Here is a 22,033-nt window from a genome sequence, read left to right as displayed (position 1 = left end):
TTTTCTTAAGAAATTTCAGGTTGTTTCATAATGTTCTGTTAAAAGATGGTTCCTTACATGTTCACATTTTTGCACTAAAACAAAGGAAACGTGGAGTTGTGTTTATTTATAGATTATTATGCTGTGATTTTACTGGTCATTTGAGATGAAATTGGGCTGAATGTGGCCCTGAACTAAAATGAGTTTGACATCTGTGCTTTAAAACATTAACGGGACAAGACAAGTGATAGAAAAGTGTAATATTAAGAAAATGGACAAATAGACAACCGTAACCTGAGTCGATCCCACATAAAACAGAGCAGAGCATCATAATTTAATCACTCCTAGTTCTATTTTACACATGCAGTTAAAGTCACCCTTATTAATGAAGACGCCTGCTGTTATATGCTGTTAAAATATTAACAATCAGAATAAGTATCGTCTCTGAAAAACCTGTCAATCGATCCTTAATACAAACCCATTATTTTGTCATGTTTACACACTGTACTCAAATTAACACCTGGAACAGAGTGTGTGTGTTAAAAGGCTGGTGTGGCTGCACACAGGTGATACAGGTGATCTCCCTCCTTCCCTCCCTCCCTCCCTCCCTCAGGAGCTTCAAGCCCAGCTCCATGGTGATGTGTTATTACTCAGCTGCTTTGGTCACACCCACCCACTCCCCTCCCAGTCCCTGCTTATAACCAACCGGCAGCCTTATAATAAGAGAACGCTGAAAAAGTCCCTTTAACGTATTACACAGCGACAAAGCCCCAGGAAGCAGGCGGCAGAGAGCACACTGTGGCTCCTTTTCTTGCAGACAGAACAATAATTCAGTCTCGTGTTGTCTCACGGTTTTTGCTCCCACAGCAGCAGCCTCCATCCCAGCGGTGAAGGCAGCCTCACAGCTCGTCCTTGGATATCCCCTGTGAAAGGTAAGCCAGAGACTGACTTAACTTTGACTCAATGTGACTTAAAGTTGCACAGGGGCTGCTTTTTGTGAGTTTTGGGATATTTTTCAAGCGCCGTACCAACACAGGGAGAGATCCATCCAACAATGAGCCTTTGTCTCCTGAGACCTGCCTGCAATTATTCCTCTCAATGGCGTCCTTTGAGATTCGGCTGTCTGTGTTTTTGTTGGAAGTTGCTTGGTCAGAGACCATTTAGACAAACAAATATAAACCACATGTCTGCTGACATTTAACACGTACAGTGAAGTGTTAAATGTGTCGCCTCCAAACGAGAGTTTCTGCTTTTCGTTGATAGACTTTGTGACAGAGAAACGTCGCCGGTGGCTCCTTTTTCAGGCTTTGCCGGAGCTTTTTGAGATTTGTGACTCTGGCTTGTTAATACATCACCAGGGCTCGGCGTCAAACTGTTGACCAGGAGGAAGTGGGAAAAGCTCAGAGGAGGGAAGTGGGAGTTTGAAGGGAGTCAAGGCAACCACTCATTATGCCTCAGACAGCATCCTGGCCACTTGAATGTATGATTAACTTGATGACAAGCAGCTTTGCCATAACAGGAGGCTTAAATGAACTGACAAACCACTTCCTGAGTGTGGTTAATTTGATATGTTGGTCTGAGCAGATATCTGGAGGTGTCAGAGAGTGAAATAACCATTAAACCTGCAGGCAAAAAGTGAAGTGAAAGAATGGAGAAAAGAGGCCACCAGGGATATCCCAGACCTAAAAAAACGGCCTGTTGTTAGACACAATAGGGTTCTGCTCTGTCATTGTTGTTCATCCACACAAAGGCCACTGTTCCCCTTCTGGCAGGTCCTCACACACATTTGAAGTGACAATCTTCAAGCAACAGTGGAGGGTGGGAGGAGAAGATGCAGAGATAGGATGCTGTTGTTTGTGTGCCTGTTTTTGTCAGGTGATGAGGAAGTTGTGCCACATACAGTGGTGGGGAAAAATAAAAAAGAATCACTTTTAGATCTCTTTTAGCATAGTCACAGCCATAATAGTAAACAAATCCTTTAATAAAAGGCCATTAAAAACTTCAAATTGATTGGTTCCACAAATATAAGAAGTTTTGAGTATTGGGTCATTTTGGTAGAAATTAGTTTTGTTAGTTTTTATTGTAAACAAGAAACAAGAGAAAATATCTTTTGTATTTGTATCTGTCTAATGTAGCCACACCTTTTGGAACACACAAAAATTTTTCCACAAATATTTTATGATAAAATTTCAGATTGTGTAAAATTTTAAGGGTGTCCGAAAACATTTTTCCACCACTGTATATGGAGGTAGTTATCGTGTTGTGTTGTTGCCCCTCAGTTCACCTTTAGTATTAGCCTGGCCACCATGTTTTCTATGCAAATACACACTCCGGAGCCTTTGTTTCTTAAAAAATACAGCACCTGGGTCCATATTAGGGTCTATACCGGGGGTGTCAAACTGATTTTAGTTCTGGGGCCACATTCAGCCCAATTTGATCTCAAGTGACCAGTAAAATCACAGCATAATAATCTATAAATAACCATAACTCCAAATTTTCCTTTGTTTTAGTGCAAAAAAGGTACGTTCTACAAATGTTCACATTTAAGCAATTATCTTTTTACAAAACATTATGAACATCCTGAAGTTTCTAAAGAAAAATATGTTCAATTTCAGCAACATTATGCCTCAGTTGATTATTTATACATTATAACTTTCATTTTACGGAGTGTCTACAAAAGAACACATTTAGTCACAGGTATCTGGAACTGAACAATATAGTATTTTACTTTATGATCAAAACGACAAAAGTCAGACAAAAAATAAAAAAAAAAGACAAAATATTACAAAAACGAGACACAAAGCGACAAAAGAATGGACAAACAACACAAGCAAGACTAAAAAAGACAAAAACAACAAAAGCGAAACAGAAAACAACAAAAAAAGCGAAACACAAAATGACAAAAGCAAGACAAAAAACACAAGCAAGACAAAAAGAAAACACAAAAATTAGAAAAAAATGACAAAAATCACACAAAAAAACAACAAAAACAAGACAAAATATTACAAAAACGAGACACAAAATGACAAAAGAACAATGAGCCGTATAGTATTTTACTTTATGATCAAAACAACTTGTCATGGTCTAGAAATGATTTCACAGTTTTCCACATTTACAATTTGCAGTTAATGTCTTCTCTGGGATTTTTACACTTTGAGGGCTGGATTGGACCCTCTGGAGGGCTGATTTTGGCCCGCAGGCCGCATGTTTGACACCCCTGGTCTATATCATGTTTATATTTGTGAATTTAAGTAATATAGCAAATGGTTTTCAAGTTTTACACAAATAAGACAAATTCCAAGCAGAAGAAACATTCAGCAGTGTTGATGTGTGACTCCTAAATTGGGCTGCTTCCCTCATTAAATACCACCTGCTTTGGATTTGTTTAGAGTGAAACTTTTCTGAACCAGTGCAGCAAGCTTCCTCATTTGTCGCCTCTCTTTTCACCACTAATGCTATCCTAATAAAAGGCCTCATCTAAGCTCCACAAAGGTGACATGTGCTCTGTAAACGTCCTTGGAGAGGCAATGAAAGGCGCAGAATGCTCCAAGTGTTTGACAAAGATAAGTTATTTAGCTTACAAAGGGTAAAAGTTGAGCAGTTAGGAACATTGCAGGTGCTTTCCCCTGCCCTCACTGAGGAAACGGCGCTGTTCATTTATCACCTAATTTGCATTGCAACATGATGTAGTGAAACTCAGGACAACACAACAGTGAGGTGATTAATGCTGTGCACACAACTGACTCCTATGTGAGCACAAAAGTGTTGTTAAGGTGGTATTGTTAGTGTTGAATAAGCAACACATTCAAATATGTAAACAGTCAGTGATAAAGCTTTTGTGAGAATCAGTGAATATATCAGGAAGGAAGCACTCGGCTGATAACTCAGTGACTGGACTGTTGTAATGTGTCGCCTTTTAGTTCTAGCACTATCATGTCATGTCAAAATAAGCCTGACTAATGTTGAATAATGTCTTATTTCTGTTTTTTTCCCCACTATAGGTCGAACATTCAGCAGCAAACATGGGGTGCTTTGGTTTCCTCAAAGGCATGATGTTTGTTTTCAATGGCATCATCTTCGTAAGTCAAGACTTAGGGAAAAATAAAATATTTTTTCATTTTGCAGGGAAAATACTGGCTTTAATATAGTGAATTTTAAAGCTTACTTAGGCTGCAGTGTAAATGATGCACAATAGCATGCAGATTTTTCCACTTTTAGAGCTTTTCAACACTGAATCAGAGTCGGTTTATTTTGGCTTGTTTGACAAATCTATTCTTTCCTATCCACATCCTCATGCTGTAATTCCGCCCACAGGTGGAACTTCTAAATACTGACTTAAAGGTTATTTTTTTTCTGCATTCACTTCTTTTTATTACACTTTTGTATTTTAATTATTTGACTTTGTAAAGAGCTGTTTTTACTTCAACATGAAAGAATTTTTAATGTAAATTCTTGTCAAAAAAGCCAAATATATTGACCATTATTCAGTCTTGAAAAGCAGTAAAAGCTAAAACTTCCAAGGGGGTAAAAACTATTTATAACTACTGCTTGGTTGTTCTGAGACACAACAAAAGATCAATGGTGCTTTTGTGATTAAAATTAATATTATTGGATGCCCAGACAGCTTAACGGGTTGAGTGGGCGACCCATAAACGAAGGCTAGATTCCTTGATGCAGCGGCATGGGTTTGATTGCAGCTCATGGTCCTTTGCTGCAGGTCTTTTCACCAACTTTCCTATCTGTTTCTCAACTTATCAAATAAAGCCAAAAAATAACTTAAAAAAGATCTTATTTAAATGGACATTCCACAAAATTAGTATTTTATTTCCCTATACTGGTTGTTAGACTCTTGAAAAACAGATTAAAAAAGGAAAGAAAGTTCAAACTTCAAGCAGCAGTAGCTGAGAAATTCAGACATTTAGACTGTAAACTAGATCACAGTTCAAAAACACAAGGCAGCTAGACCCTCCTTTCCTGGTAAAAGTCTACCTATGCTGTCACAGACTATATACCACTCCCCGTGACAAGTAAACTGGCTTGTTTGTTGTAAAATGACTAAAGTGTTAAGATAGTGCTGCGTGTCCGTCTCACCAATGTGAGATTGGCGAACATATATCCCAACACAGACCTGTAGACCATATTCACCTGTTCTGGTCTTACCCACAACTTCACACATTCTGGTGCAACATTTCTGACGTATATATAAAGATTTATGGACTGGTAATTTCACCCAGCCCTCTCTGTGCCATATTCGGTGCACTGCCACAATATTTCCGTACTACCAGCGAGGCCCGTGAGGTCATATCCTTTACGACTTCGATTGCAAGAAGGATTATTCTGCTCTGCTGGAAGAAGCGATCTCCTCACAGTTTTAAGAGGTGGATAAGGGACACCATGTAGTTTCTGGAACTAAAGAAAATTAAACATACACTCAGGAAAGGCTCTCAACATTTCACAAAGACCTGGCCACCTTCCTTAGAATACTATCAAGACCTAAGTATACCTCTTGCGGACCAGGATCAAGAGGCTAATAATGAATAATGATTTGAGGGCACAAAAAACACACACAGCATGGCTACCGTTACAAGTAAAATTACAGAAATAGACACAAACCAACTACAAAGAGACATACAATAACAACAATCAGACACATCATGACTACAATGAGAGAGAAAATGACTAAAAATAGACACAAAACAACTACAATGAGAGAGGAAATGACAAATAACAGACACAAAACATCTACGACAGGCTAAACAACTACAATAAGACACAAAACAACAACAACAGGCAAAATGACCACAAAAAGCAGCAAAAAAATAAGTGTTGGTCAAGATGGATAAGGGGTAGGAGTCCATAAGCTTATGCTTCGTCCTACTCCTTTTCGGATATGTTGGGTTATTTTTTGACTAAAGTTTTCCTTTCATCACGAGGAATTTTCCCACTCGTCTCCCTCCCTCAGCTGGCAGGCGCTGCCATCCTCGGTGTTGGGATCTGGGTGAAGGTGGACAGCGGTTCCATCCTCGGCTTCCTTGGGAAAATTGACAACGCTCCAGCAGAGCTCAGTCAGGTGCTGAATATCGGCTACCTGTTGATTGCAATCGGAGCGCTGCTGGTCATCATCGGCTTCCTGGGCTGCTGTGGAGCCGTCAAGGAGAGCAGATGTATGCTGCTGCTGGTAGGTTGTCGACTGTTTGCATGGAAGCTGAGAGCACCTGTGCTTGCTATCATCATTTTGTCACGATAATGCTTTAACTTATCTCATCATGTGGAGGTAAAGCTAATTTCCTCTTTACAATGTGGTTATTTCTTTTGTTATCGCAAGAAAACAGAACTTGCTTCCTCTTTGTTTATCACAGATCAGTAATGCCATGTCTGCAGGGTCAAGCCTTAGTAAGACTTGAGCTCCCTCAGAAAACATGTATTGGGAAGTTTCGAGTGTAGTATAGTGTCTATATTGTCTGTATACTCTTTTTGCCATGCATGTCTTTCATGGATCATACATAAAATTTGGTCATTACTAGTGGCGTAATGGGAAAATGACCCACTATGTGACTCAAAAGTTGTGATATCACCCAATCTGTGAGCTCCATTGCACCCATAACTATTACTGATGGATGATTCATGCATGAGGGTGATTCATCACCAATTCAATTCTTTAAACTTACGTACAGTTCTTGACAAATGCTTTACTTAAAAGCTTTACTTCCTTAACTAATGCGCGAACCATAACACTCAGGAATATGAAGATGTAGTTATTACACACAGCAGCCATGGCTCGTTGTCTTCACTTTACATCTTATTCAGATTCTTATTAATTGGAAAGGTGATAAATAAATGCTAAATCAAGTGCTCTATAAGTGTAACTGTTGCTTCTGACCACAATAAGTGAAAAAAACTGTTTCCTGACATGCAACTGATGTCAGGATTGAAGCTAAAAATGCCAGATCAAACATTAACTATTATTATCAATGCATCTGACTGTACTTTAGTAGAGTACATGCTCTGCAGTAATATGCGTGCACAGAATACATAGATAGAAATCTAATTTACATGTGTGATCAGACTTCTCCAAACTGACTACAAAGCAGCATAAAAACAAATATGTGTCTGTTGGGTCTGCAGCTGTCTGCTAGTCAAAATGAAACTAAATTGTCTTTCTGTTAGAGATAGCAGTCACGCTTCAGTGGTCCTGTTCACACTTGAAGGCGGAAATCAGGTGATCAGCTGAACCAGACGCTCATTTTCGAGTTCTCCAGAATTATCACTCAACACTGAGAAAACAGAAGTTGTTTCTAGTGATAAATGAACTTGTTTTCTAAAGATAGCAACAGTTGAAAAAAAAACCTGCAAGCAACTTCCTGTTATCGGACATTATGGGGCAACTATTCATCACTACCTTACTAAGAGTTAGATGAGAAGATTGATTTGTACAGTAAATGTTAAGCTACAGCTAGCAACTGGTTAGCTTATGCTACGGTTATATTTGTAAATCTTGTTTGCTCCTTAAATTTTGTTGAGACTTTCTTAGCGCTTAAGCTAGTTTTGAGTGTTTTGCACATGCAAGTACGCAAACTAAAAGTAAACACTTGGGTTTTTGTATTATTTACTGATATTTAAATGAGATTTTAGGTTTATAGGGTTGAGTTTCTGTCAGGATGGATGTGTCTCGCTGGTTTCCCCCGGTATAAAATAATGTGCTAAGCTAAGCTAGCCAGCTGCTCATATAACATTGGTATCATTCTTCTCACCTCATATTTGGCAGGAAAAAGTATAAATGTAAATCATTCTTTTAAAGCTGTAATCACAAGTTTAGTTTCACAATTCTGCAGAATGCTGAAAAACAAATGAAAATGTTTTTTTTCCCTCTAGTTTTTCATTATAGTCCTGCTAGTCTTCATAGCGGAGGTTGCTGGAGCTGTGGTGATTCTGGTTTTCAGGCCACTGGTAAGTTATTTAGGATCATGTTAACACCTTGGATAATAGTAGCTGTTGTTTAACTTTCTGTATTCTTGTATTTCAGGCAGATGAACTGTTTATGAAAGTTGGCACAGCTGCAGTTCAGAACATCAGAAAGGATTATGGGAAAAATCCTGATGTGACCGGACTGTGGAATACTACAATGAGCATGGTACATTGTTGTTTTTGAATGGGACAAAATGCATCTTTTTCTTGCCATTTTCACTAATTTGTTTTGTAACCTCTGCTCCACACTAGTTAAAATGTTGTGGATTCTACAATGCGTCAGACTTTATTGGCTCTCCATATTATGTGAAAAACCACAATAAATACCCACCGCTGTGCTGTCCAGGCTCAGAAAACCCGTGTAATCAAACTTACAACAGCACGGTAAGTTTTAGAAACAATGAAGACATTCATGTGCATGAGCTGAAGACTTTTATTTTGAAAATAAATGCTTACTCTGACTCTGCTTTATATTTTTGCTCAGACAATCGCTGGTTGCTTCCCAAAGGTCAAGCAGCTGGTTGATGAGAACACGGTGGTTATCGTGGGTGTGGCGCTGGGGATTGCAGCTCTGGAGGTATGACAGGTGTATTTCAGAGTGGAACACTTTATTTTTTTGATTGCATGTTTTACTAATTTATATATTCTCCCTCAGATCTGTGCAATGGTCGTCTCGATGGGCCTTTACTGCAGAATAAAATCCACGATGGCCTAAATGCAACTTTAATCACTGGAGTCTTTCTACTTCCTGTATCTCCTCATGTCAGGTCTCGTGCAATCAGAATTACTGAATGACATAACAAATCTATTTTTGCTACATTTAAATCTAATAGATGCCACTTATGAATGTATCTTATCTATTTCTAAAGAACACTTCTCTTTATAAACCCGGCTACACACACAGTGTTCGTCACCAGTGGTTTTTCTACAGTCCTGGTCACCACTGTTGGCATCCTTTCATTTTTTGAATAACCTGTACAATATCTTCAGAAATAAATGGAAATGTAACAAATTTATTTTAACTGAATTTTTAAATTGGATGTCCAAAGTAATTTAACCTTCCTGTTGTCTTCATTCACGGGCACCAAAAAATATTGTTTCCTTGTCTGAAAAAATACAAAAATTCAGCAAAAAAATTCACCAAATTTCTGAAAATTTGCAAAAGGTTCAGAAAATTCCAATAATTCCTTAAAAGTTTCCCTTAAAAGTTTTATTTTTAAAAAATGCCCCAAATTTGGCAAGAAAATTCTTGTAAATATTTTCAAAAAATGAGAAAAATTTTCCACAAAAATGCTAAAAATATCTAGTGAATACATTTATATCAGTAAAACTTATTATGTTTTCTTTAAGAACATTCACAAAAAAAAAAATCAACCGAAATCCAGCGATTTTTTTTGGTGAAAGTTCTTAAAGAAACTTTTTTTACTACTACAGTATCAAACATGAGATGTCTGTAGACTAAAGCTGCTTCACTAGATTCACATTCTCAGGAGATATTCTACATTATGCATTTAAATCTCATGGGTGCCAACGATGGTGACCAGGACTGTAACTGTAAAGGAGTGTTGCTGTCTTTAACACACGGCCAGCTAATGCGGAATTACATGACATCATTGTAATAATGAAACGAAAAGCTGGCGTCGATGTAGGCGACCGGAACCACGACTGTGAATGTTTTTGTCAGGATACAGCTTGTAAATTAGCAACAGAAGTGATGCATTATTTGTTTGTAAGATGTCTGTAAATTGATTGGTTTTGAAATAAAGTCCAGATTTTCAGGTTCAGATCTTTCTGGATGGAAGAGAAGCAACAAGGTGAAGGTAAAATTCTGTTTCAGATTCCTCATTTATCACAAAAGAAAATACAGAGATGCCATTTATCTGAAACTATAAACACAAGCCTCCATTTTTAAAACTAAAATTGCAAGCATTAATGTGTAACTTGAACAAATATTGTGTTTAATTTTAGATAAGGGGGCTTTGACAGTATGAATAAACTAATAGCTGCCATTAGGAAAGCTGCAAATTGTTAACTTGTGTTGCATTGATTTGGCTTAATTTTGCATTTAACATCCGGAAAGGAACTTCCTCTTGTCGGGATAAGATTTGATCTTTGGAATGTTCTGGCTAATATAAGTAGAGTACATGAGTTAAACTGTAAGTCATACTTTGGGATTTGGCTCATAGACATCACTAATCAAATCAAACGCTTTAATATAAACAGACAAAACTGCTTTGAACTCCAATGATGTGAAACCTGTAACTGACAAATTGATACAAATATCCCTGATGGAGGTAAACAGGAATAGTCTATTTAGGTACATAGAGACCACATTTGTTTTAAGACATTAAAAAATTAGATTTAAAGTCCCTCTTTGGTAATTTATTTAAACCCTTAAAATCACATATTTAATTTTAGAACTTTCAATCGTTGCTTCCCCTAGAATGTGAGGACTTGTGAAGCCTCCATGTCTATCTCCACTTCCTGCCGCTCGAGCGCTGTACAACCACACAATGATAAGTTGTAATATTTGAGTAATTCAGTCATTCATATTTGAACCAGAAACTGATTCTAAAGAACAGTAATGATACAGAAAGTCCTATCCTGCAAGTGTACTGGATTAATTCCTTCGGCTTGTTTCACATGAAACCCTAGAGGTCACATTTCACATTGTTGAGACTATCATTGGTATAGCGATAAATCTTGCCGTTTACTAGTCGCGCTGCTTATTGTAAGTTGTAACTTATAAAATGTACCATATTGATGCATTAACAAGGTAAAGGGCTTGAATTTCATTAGAGCTGCGTAACAAGAGAACTTTTCTGTTGTCTCTGCTGTCACAGAGACCAGATCATTTCCAGTTTTCCTGAAGACAATAAAGATTGCAACTATTAGCAACATGGCTGCTGCTTACAGTCAGTTTAAAGTGAGAAACTGTTCAAAGAATTCAGATTTAAAACACAAAAACTGATCGCAGTACTATGATATAGGCAGAGTTAAACACCTGATTGCATGATGGAGCAGGCAGCTTTTATTACTTACAGATATAGCCTCTGACTGTTGGCTTTGAATCTCCTGAAGTCCTTAAAGTTTTTCCATTAAATGTCCATCTGAGTTTCACTCTTGCTTTACCTCGGTTTCTCTCACTCCTTTTCCTTTCTTTGCCTTCTCTGACCTCCTTTTGATGGTTCAAGTTTCCCAGTTGCTCCTGTTGTCCTTTGTGCCATAAAGCAAGCTTTCATAAGATTTCATTCATGCTGGGTTAGCGCTGGGTTAGCGCTGGGGTTAGTGGGGTTAGTAGGGTTATTGGGGTTAGTAGGGTTAGTGGGGTTAGTAGGGTTAGTGGGGTTAGTAGGGTTATTGGGGTTAGTAGGGTTAGTGGGGTTATTGGTTTAGGGTTCACTTGAGATAGTACTGGCCTACTAAAATGTGATGAATGGGAAAGATGTCTTTGAATTTTGACTTGTTGTTATGAAGGACCAGGATGAAATCCCCAGGCAGGGTGATGATGGTGCTAGAGTGGGTGCTGCATTGCCTGTATGTGGATTGTGGATGAATTTTCTATTTTTGTAATGATGACTGTGTTGGAGTTGTAGGTGGGATTGTGACAGGAAAACTTGGATCTGACGAGGAATGAATGTCGGCTTTTCTTTATGGATTCAGCTCCAGAAAAATTTTGTTGCCAGGGGGCAATTTAAAAAAGGATAATTGTCACAAACAGGATTCAAACCTGTGTAGGGAAACCCCATTTAATTTCTAGTCCAACACCTTAACCTCTCGGCCACCAGGGTTTGGGTACAGAAAGGATGAGTGAAATCCAGGCTGATATGAAACCAACCTACCCTGATGCTTTTTCATAGCAGCTATTTGTGCAGTCAACATTTGGTACAGAACGACAAGTTTAAGCAAAACATTTCTCTATTGTTAGTTTAAAAATAAATCAAAGTTGATTATCAATACACGTGTGACAGCCAAAATGAATGCAAATATTGTTTGCACAGAATGGTGATAAATGTTTAAAATATTTACCTAAAAGTATGGCTAACAATTTAAATGGTTACCTAATAGTATGAATAAACTATTTGAAACTGCTAGCTATGCTTATAGGCAGATCAACTGAATAAAATAATATTATAATAGAATAATTTTATTTAAAACGCTCAATACCAAATTTGTTTCATTCATTTCCCTGTGGCCTTTAATGATTTCTTTTGCTGTATGCAGTTCTAATTTAACAGATAAGATTGTACATCACAATGTTGTTTCAGACAAAGGTCAGTTTTCCGATATAACAAGAGGCCATAATTGATTTAGGTGTAACTGTAGATTTAGCTGACGCTCCTGTCCAGGCTCTTAAAGACCTACTTTAAAGATATCTAGACAAAAAGTAAAGATAAAGATAAAGATAAAGTTCTTTATTTCTCCCCACTCCAGGGGAAATTTACATTGTTACAGCAGCTTTATTTACAATATATACAAGGGTGAAAAAAATTTTTAACAGAAAAAATAAAAATAAAGTTTAAAAGTGCAGAGATGTGCAGTGCAAGAATGTCAGTGCAAATTTTATGGTTTGGGGTGGTAATGATATAGTCCAGTTTATGTTAACATCAGCCAGTGATGCTGATGTTGTAAAGTCTTATAGCAGATGGGATGAAGGACCTGCGATAGCGCTCTTTCTTGCAGGGTGGATGTCTCAGTCTGCTGCTGAAGGAGCTGCTTAAAGACCCCACAGTGTCATGCAGTGGGTGAGAGGGATTGTCCATGATGGATGTGAGCTTTGCCAACATCCTCCTCTCACCCACCTCCTCTATGGAGTCCAGGGAACAGTCCAGGACAGAACCAGCCCTCCTGACCAGTCTGTTTAGTCTCTTTCTGTCCCTTTCAGTGCTCCCTGCTCCCCAGCAGACCACTGCATAGAAAATAGCAGACGCTACCACAGAGTCGTAGAATGACTCCTCCATCATGTTGTAGCAGCTTTCCACCACCTGATGGTGCAGCAGAACAAGACATGTCAGAGAGATTTATCACAATTAGAGTTCAGCTTCTCATAGATATGAATGAGTAGATAGGACACGCCCCTTTGAGCTGCGTGCTACAGCGAGGCTAAGCTAGTGGGAGCAAAGTTTCAGTGCATTCTGTTGATGTAGACGGCGTGAAAACGGAAACAACAAGTATGCCGGCTCACTGTGCTGCATACAATTACACACTACGTCGTACGATTGAGACAAGGAAACTTGGAATAACTTTTCATAGGTAAGAATAGTTTTTGGCTCTTTTTTCATTATGAAATCTTGTTGAGAACTTCCAGTCTATGAGAGCTAACTAGTTAGCCACTAGCCACTGCTATTACTGCCACCAATATTACCAATAGTAGTTATAAAGCCTAACTCATGTATATCCAGATTACCATCTATGTTCTTCCTCCAAACCCATTTTATGATTGAGATTAGAGGCAGTTCTTTAGGACTGCTCTCAAATAATTGAAATGTTACTAAACAAGGTTATACTTATCAAATTAAATAGCTCTGGTCTCCAGTATATTGGCGAATTCGGTTCTTTGTACTTAATTTATTAGCATGATTTCTTTTTAATATGTTGTGTACAGACTTACTTACTTCTCTGTCTACTTTTCTTACTCCATGTAGGTTTCCCAGAGACTATGGGTTGAGGAGGAATTGGAAGTTTGTCGGCTTAGACCTGGTGTCATTCCATCAGTGTTAAACTTCCCGGCTCATCTTGGAAGAGTACGTGCCAGAAAGACCACGACCAAGCAGCCTTGAGATCTTAGGCAGCGTCTCCCTGAGGTGGGTGTCGACGGTGTTCACAGTCAGGTCTGTGGTAATCCTGTCAAAAAACAAAACAGAAAAAAATCTAGATTATAAATCAACATGTAACCAAAGCACTCTGTGTATAACGCCATAGTATAGGATGTAGTTCAGAAAATGTCAAAGTATAGTATGCTTTACTCAAGAATAACATAGTATGGCCTGTAGTTCATAGTACAGCATGTTGGCAAGAAAAAAAAACAAAACATAGATTATTATGTGGTTCAAAAAGCGCAAAATGATAGGATGTTGCCTAAAATTGTCATGTATGATATGTGGTTCAAAAAATGTCATAGTGCAGTATATTGTCAAAATAGTATGTAATTCAAGAAAACATCAGAGTATAATATGTCATCTAAAAAATGCCATAGAATAATAATTTCATTGCACAAGTAAAAGTATAGTAACTTTTAAAACTGTTCGAATTCTTATATGTTGCTAAAAAAAAAAAAAAAAAAACAAAAAAAGTCACAGTAATATGTCAATTAAAAAAGCCTATAGTATAGCGTGTCGCCCAACAAACATCATAGTATAGCATGTCGCTCTAAAAACGTCACAGTATAGCCTTTAGTCCACAGCTGTCAGTAGGTGAGGAGCAACACAAAAACAGTCCAAACGCTGGTTTCCAGAGGGTTAGACGAGAATTTATTTGAAAGAGTAAGTTTACAACAACACAACATGTGAGGGGGTTAAAAACAAATGGGTGTTAGTAAAATAAAAATAAATCAACAGAACTAAAAGTGAACTTCATGTTGACATTGATGGGCATTCCAACCAGGAACAAAGTAAAAGATAATCAATACGAAAAAAAACTCTTCCTGTTCACCTCTTAAAACCCAAAAACACACCGCAGTAGCACCCTAAACTAAAACTACCAATGGGTTCCCTGTTTTCCTTTCTGAACAATTCAAAGGTCCCTCTCTATCTCCCCACACATCCACCAACCACTGGAACACATCTCCAAAGTTCTGCTGGGCCAGCTCAGCTTCCCCTCAGAAGAAGTGCGCCACCTGCCAGATGAAGGAGCCTTTTGAGAGGCAGCTGGCATCGTGATTGGACTGTACTTTGGTCTGTTCCAATCCAGCTTCAGCTCCAGAGACGGCAGGCGGGACGAGTCAACGGAGGCCGGGGACGAAGGCATGCAGCTGAGTACAATCCAGAAAACAACAGAGGAGGAGTGCAGCAGCCCAGACCAGAACAACAGAGTAGCATCGTATGTCTCTTAGAAAACATCATAGTATAGCCTTTGGTATGAAAAAACACCATCATATACATCGTATATTGTACAAATAACAAGTCAAAGGAAAGAGACATACATTGTAGAATTGTAGTAATTGTGGGCTGACTGATTTACTGATTATCAGTATTTTATTTTTTACTGATTTACGGTAATAAATACATTTAAAAATGGTGCTACTTTGGCTCTGAACCTTTATCTACCTGTGGTCGCTCTGTCTTCTGGAGTGATTTGATTGGTTATACGTCACGAATAAAACTCCTTTAACTTAACATCTGTAAACAAAACAAAAACGTATCAACAAAGTTTTCTGTTAGAGTTTGTGTTCTTCTAAGTTTAACTCCAAGATTTTAAATACTTTCATTTACTGCAAATGAATATCTACTCCAAATGTCTCACTAATAATCATTATCAGCCTTAAAAACCCACAAAACACCCCTCTATACTTGACCACACTTAGTACAGTCCGGTTCCCCCTTCTATAAATCTGCTTGGAATCTTCCACTTCCTGTTTGTCAAAGTGGCCTTCTACCTGGACAGGTTTTGTTGGAGCTCATGCAACAAACATTTTAGGTAACTGCACTTTAATATGGATGGATGACACTGAATTAGACTCTGTTTTAATGAGACTGAGTTAAGATGTGGAGCTCTGTCATTAAATAGGAAATTATTTCTCAGAATTCACAGAGAAAAGTTTGAAATGTTTGCTAGGTTAGCGTCCCCCATGTTCTTTGGCTCAGCTAAAGCTAACTCTCTCCAACTTCGGATCTCTTGAGTTGCTTGTTGTTAAAATATCTTGCTAGAGGTGCTGAAGCTCAGAAAGTCTGAGATGTTTGTTCAGAATAAGCTCATTCTCAAATCTGATCTGAACTGTCCTCTTTTGTTTGAACTTTCCCTAAACTTAGGAGTTAACGACAGAGCAGCACATCCAGACTCAGTCTCATTTATGTAGAGATTAAACTTCAGTGTCATTCATTGATGGTAAAGTGCAGTTTTTCAAATGTTTGTTGCACATGCTCCCGACCAAACCAGTCCAGGTGGAAGACGATGTGAAGAGAAAGCTCCAGAGGATGAATATCACACATTTACGCTGGAAATAAATGTCCTTTAATTTGACATTGTCATGCAAATGATGTTCAAATCTTTGTTGAGTGTTTTGTTGATGTTGGTTTCTAAATGTTTTCTGACACTCGGCCCCAAAGATTAAAACCTTTTACGGCTCACAAGCTGCAACAATTCACACATTATCAACTATCTTTCTGACTAAACTAAGATAAAAAGTGAAAAACTGCCTGATTCCTGCATCATGAATGTAAATCTTTTTGGTTTTTATGACAGTAAACTGAATATATTGGGGTTTGACATTTTATAAACCAAAACAAGAAATGAATTACTGGAGAAAACAATCAACAGATTAATGGAAAAAGAAAATGTGTTTTCCAACATATATGGCTGAATTACAACATTACAAGATACATACAATTTGAATTCAATTTTATTTATGTAATGCCAATTACAGGTCAAATTGTCTCAAGATGCTTTATTTTTATATTTTTTTGTCATATTTAAAATATGACAAAGTAAGAAATTAAAACCTCTTGACTAATCCAATTTATTATTTGGCTTTTAAGAGACTAATCGACAATTAAAATAACTTTCTCCACTAAAAATAATAAACATGAGGTCAAATAGAAGGAACAGTTTTAAATACTGCAGTCCCACGATGACAAGAGTAAAGTTTGTCAACAAAAACTAAATCTGCTGGTGGATTCCATTAAAGTCCTAATAAATGATAATAAAGTGTGATACTAAAAGTTTGTGGTGCTAAAAATGTCAAAGATATCGAACATCTGGATGGAGGTTGATAAAAGTTGACCTTTAATTTCTCTGGAGCCGACTCCATGGATTTTATGGATGGTGGTTAAAGACCTGCTCTTCTAGTGGTCTTCCTTCTAGTCGCTGTAAAAAGTCAGTCCATCCTGGCCGACTTCAACACCTCTTCATGACAACTTGTTCTGCCTCAGACCTGGTGGAAACTCCAGAAACTCGGGAAAACCTGTCGAGACTCGAAGAACTCGTGGAGACTCGAAAAACTCGTCGGGCGGGGGAAGGTGTGGTGGGTGGTGGGGGGAGGTGGGGGAGTAGAGGGGGGAGGCCGCCACCCACCTCCCCGCCTACTCTCCGCCCTGACTCCACCCAGACTCCGCCTTGGCTCTGCCCATGTGGTCACTTGAGGAACTACGATGTCAAAGGGACGACGAATTTATTTCTTTGTATCTGATCTGTAGCTCAGTGAGTTAAGGATTTGCCTATGGAGCTGCAGGTCGCTGGTTCAAGACCAGACCCTTCTTAAATTTTCATCAAAATCCTGACAAAGACAAAGAAAGAACATTGCCGGTGGCAGGTCTTGAACCTGCGACCTTCCAGTTGGTAGTCTGTCTTCTTACCTCCTGAGCTACCTGCTCAGATACTAATTCTTTATTTTTTTGCGCATTTATCATCTATTTTTTTTTGTTTTCGAGTTTTTTTTTTTAACTGGAGTCTCGTCTGGACCGTTTTTCTCAGGAGGCTGGACTTCAGCCTTTGTGCTGGAGGGTGGAACCCTCAGTTCCAAGACTTTCCAAAGCCTCCAGACCTCCCGAGTCCTCAGGACCTGAGCTTTCACACAGTCTGAGGGCTGAAATTTTCTAAGTTCCACAGTAGTTCTCTGTTAGTTTGAACCTTCAGACAGTCTGAGGGCTGAAATTTTCTAAGTCCCACAGTAGTTCTCTGTTAGTTTGAACCTTCACACAGTCTGAGGGCTGAAATTTTCTAAGTCCCACAGTAGTTCTCTGTTAGATTGAACCTTCAGACAGCCCAAGGACTGATATCTTCTAAGTTCCTGAGTAGTTCTCTGTTAGTTTGAACCTTTAGACAGTCTGAGGACTGAAATCTTCAAAGTTTCTCAGTACTTCTCTGTTAGTTTGAACTTTCTGGTTAACAGAAGCCTTAAAAGTTGTTACCATGAGTCTTGATTTCACATTTAGACCATCAATCTGAGTTCTTCTCAGACCTTCACCTGTGGGTTTTTTTAGAAATCCTCAACAAACTTTGATTCTCTTCACTGAACAGTAAAGTTTGTGGAGATCAGAAGGTAACATTAGTTTGATCAATGCCTTCAACTACTAGTAGACTTTATCTGGAAAGCAGTTTTCTTAAATGAGTTCTTAGTAAATCTGTCCACAATCAAACCAAGAACATAGAAAGAGGAAATGTTTGAAGAAACAACTTGATGTTTTCATTTCAGACTACAAAACACTTTAAGACCTTTATCAGTTTTTGCTCTTTTTCATCGTTTTATTGTCTCTTCTGTTTAATTTGATCTTCTGAAGTTTAACTGGTGTCTTTTCAAATGTTTTGTCTTTAGTTTGATTCTTCTTAAATGTTTAGTTTTGCTCTTTTCTCACCTTTTATTCTTTTCTGTCTGATTTGATTTCCAAATGTTTTGTCTTTTTAATGTTTAATTGTTTTTTCAAATGTTTTATCGGCTTGTTTGAGTTTTTTTCCCTTTCCCAATATTTGTTTCGATTAAATCTTTAAGGTTTTTCTTTTTAAATGTTTTAACACCATTTAATGTTTAATTTTCTTTTTAAATGCTTCATTGTATTTTCTGTTTAATTCCTATTTGAAGTTTTATTGTCTTCAAGATGTAATTTTCTAATTAAACATTTAATTTTTTAAGTAAATGTTTTGTCTTTTTAAAGGTTTAATAATCTAATTAAATGTTTTGAATTTTTTAAAATGTTTAATATTCTTCTTGTTTAAATGTTTCATAGAGTTAAACATTAAATACAATTAAATTATATTAAACTGACAAAATATTGAATGAGATAATTCAACAAGATACAATACATGTCATTATGAAATTAAACAAAATTTTTAAAATACAAATATTAAAAATTACCTATAAAATATGTTCGATAAAGATTTAAAAAATACAATTAAACAAGAAGAATATTAAACATTTAAAAAAAAATGCAAAACATTTAATTAGATTATTAAACCTTAAAAAAACAAACTATTTAATTAAAAAATTAAATGTTTAATTAGAAAATTACATCTTAAATTTGTTAAATCTTTTTAATAATCAAACTTTTTAAAAGTTTTATTGTATTATTTTTTTCCTTTGATTTAATTGCTTTTTGTTATGTAGTTTATTTCTTTAATCTTCTTTTTCTGTCAAGATTTTAACCCCAAAATTAAAAATGAAATAAACCCTTAAATCACAATAAAAATACTTCTGTTGTCACAATCATGAGTTAGTCAATTATTCAGTTTATCAATTCAACTTTATTTGTTTAGCACCTTTTACACAGATGACAAAACTAAACAAGCAAAGAGAAAAAAAATATGCTAAAACTGTGATTAAATCTCAGAAACATAAAAAAAAATATTTAACATCATAATAAAATATGTTGTGTTCAGGGGATGGAGAGAGTTTATTGAAGTCTTCTTGGGCTCACATGGGAAATCATTTGAAATATAAACTTGATATTCAGTCTAAGGAAACTGCAGAGCAACAGAAGAACCAACAATATCTCCTGTTTTCTCCTTTAATGAGTCGACTCTTCTTGTGCTTTCAGACCAAAGAACTACAGACTCTTCACAACCTGCTCAAACTCTTGGTACAGGACCTCACCACACGGGTCAAGAAGGTTTCCGTCTCATTTCTACTCTGAAGCTCACCTTCTCCTGCTAAAACTGCTGACAAATGTTTCTGCTGCTCTAAAGTCTGGTCTCCAGAACTTCCTAAAAACTCTCAAAGTCTCTTCTGCTGCAGGTTGCTATGTAGATCTGTTCCAGAAAACCTCACTAAACCACATGGAGGAGCCTCAAGATAGTCGTCCAAATGAAACCTTACAAAAACCAAACTAGCACAACCCAAACGCTAAAGTCTCCTGCAGCCTACCAGAGAACCTCTGAGAACAGAGAATCAGGACAGGAACTCTTACCTTCTGGACAACCAATGCTGGTTCTCAAACAAGAATACAGAATGTGTCTGACCAGAAACCTCTGAAGACTCACTACAGCCAAGATAAAGACACAACTCAGCTGTACCAAATCCACTAATCACTGCACACATTAGCACCATGTGCTAACTGTGGCTAAAGAACCACATTTACCAAGACAACTATCCAGTACAAAGCCCTAAAACACACCAAGAAACACATTAAAGACGATTTTACTGCTGGAAGCTGCAAGCCAACGCCTAAAAAACAAACTAAAGCAACGGAACCAAACCCGGTTCAGTGGTGAACAGAAGCAGAGGAAATGTTTGTCTGCAGCTAAATAAAGCAGGAAGACACTGAGCTGCTCAGGTGTTCCTGATAACACCAAGCTGCTCAGGTGTTCCTGATAACACCAAGCAGCCACCTGGACAGCCAATAGGAACACAGCTTCCTGGAAGTCCAGAGGGCTGGGTTAGTGAAGGAAATTTAGTTTAAAGTTGAAGCAGAAAGTTAACAAAGAAAGTTGAAAACCACCTTCTGATACCTGAAATCTCTGAGTTTTCACACAAAGAACACCTGAACATGTCAAACTGGTTCCATAGTAGAACCATCATTGTAAAAACGTCATAGTATGGTGTGTTGCTCAAAAAACATTAGGACCCGGCTGTCAGGGGACAAACATGTAAGAACATGAGAACAGAGAGAACCCAACCAGTAGGTCACAGTTTATCATCCCCCAGTCATCTCCTGAAGTCCATATGGTGAGAGACATCAGTATCTGGTTGTTCATTTACCAGAGGATGCTTATAATCATGCTGATGTGGTCTGTACTCTGCAGTATTTTAGTGACTCAATAAATGCCTAAGTTGTTTTTTTTAAAATGCTTTTTAGTTTTTAATAAACATTTAACAGCCTATATGTAATCAATAAATGGCCTTTGCCTATCTTAAGAAAAATTCACTCAGAACTCTGATATGTTAACAGTACTAAATAAATCAATAAATACATGCATACACACATAAATAAGTTAATACATTAACTGTGTTAAGATAAGATTTAGATTTTTAAAAAAGTTGTTTATGTTTTTGCAGAATCCAGTATTGCACACTGGTTGGTCATTACATTTTGTTAGTTTGATTTCACTGTTTAAAATGATGCCACCTCTTTTCACACAGAACCTGTGATTATAAAACAATACAAAATTTTTAGTTCCGTGTTAATAAAGCACTTAAAGCTTTAAGTATGGCTAAATGCTTTTTTCAGAATTAAATATATCACTCCTTAGGTGGTAGTGGCCCAAAGTTCAGTAAAGTTGGAAAGATATTCACAGATTCAGACTTCCAGCATCAATAACTCATTAGATATAGGTTGTCAAAACATAAACAGTGCCTCTTTCCCATTGTTGCAAGGCAGACAATGTGCTACAAGCCCAGTTTTATCAAAAGTAGCTGTCTTTCAAGCTACAGGAATAACATTGGTGTCTATGGAGTGAACAGGGTCCGTCTGCAATTTGCAAAACCACTGCAACAGTAAAGAGAGACAAATATTCAATAACTTCACTCTTATACATTGTAGTGTCACTAAAATCACTGCAGCCTTCAACTGGCTCCTGTTGACAAAGTGTTTTAACAGAAATGTAAATGCTGTAATTTGATTCTTTTAATGAACCATGTAACTTGAATGGATGTGATGCTGGTGTGACCACAGTGCACACGTCTGATGTTGCTCACAGTGGTCCAAGGGACGCTCAGGGAGTTTGTGTGTTTGCTCACACTCAGGAAAAATTACAGGGAACATTGATGGTGATATATTTTGTCAAAAATGAACTGCAGCACTTCTGCCAACACAGTGTGTCAATGTTTGGTACAAATAGGAAAGCAGCGCCCCCGTGTGGCAGATCTGTAGGATTACATGTGAACTCACGTCAATTTAAAGTGAAGAATCCCCTCTTTCATATTTTTCAGCTTATTGGTCATTGATTTCTAATCAAAAATGAAGTACCTACTTTTGTCTGGCCCAAAAAAAAAATAGTAACACCT

At 37.4% G+C, this 22,033-nt stretch overlaps 1 protein-coding gene and 1 long non-coding RNA gene across 3 annotated transcripts; both read left to right on the top strand.

Moving 5' to 3' along the window:
• The first annotated feature begins 698 nt into the window (after positions 1–698).
• On the top strand, positions 699–9,728 carry tspan34b (tetraspanin 34b). The gene is made up of 8 exons (XM_023295715.3): positions 699–911; positions 3,981–4,058; positions 5,942–6,157; positions 7,852–7,926; positions 8,003–8,110; positions 8,197–8,328; positions 8,429–8,521; positions 8,600–9,728. The coding sequence occupies exons 2-8, from the start codon at positions 4,002–4,004 to the stop codon at positions 8,657–8,659; spliced, it is 741 nt and encodes a 246-aa protein (XP_023151483.2). The 5' UTR covers positions 699–911; positions 3,981–4,001; the 3' UTR covers positions 8,660–9,728.
• Positions 9,729–13,005: 3,277 nt separating this feature from the next.
• On the top strand, positions 13,006–21,787 carry LOC129347519 (uncharacterized). 2 transcript variants are annotated; one of them, XR_008599653.1, is made up of 3 exons: positions 13,006–13,197; positions 13,590–13,748; positions 14,683–14,875. It is a non-coding gene; the product is annotated as an uncharacterized LOC129347519 (long non-coding RNA). The 2 variants fall into 2 exon arrangements; XR_008599652.1 differs by lacking the exon at positions 14,683–14,875 and adding an exon at positions 19,629–21,787 and having other exon boundaries at positions 13,007–13,197.
• Positions 21,788–22,033: the final 246 nt, after the last annotated feature.

The sequence above is a fragment of the Amphiprion ocellaris genome, chromosome 19 (assembly GCF_022539595.1).
Source record: "Amphiprion ocellaris isolate individual 3 ecotype Okinawa chromosome 19, ASM2253959v1, whole genome shotgun sequence".
Taxonomy (NCBI): Eukaryota; Metazoa; Chordata; class Actinopteri; family Pomacentridae; genus Amphiprion; species Amphiprion ocellaris.
This window is presented reverse-complemented; position numbering and strand designations above follow the sequence as displayed.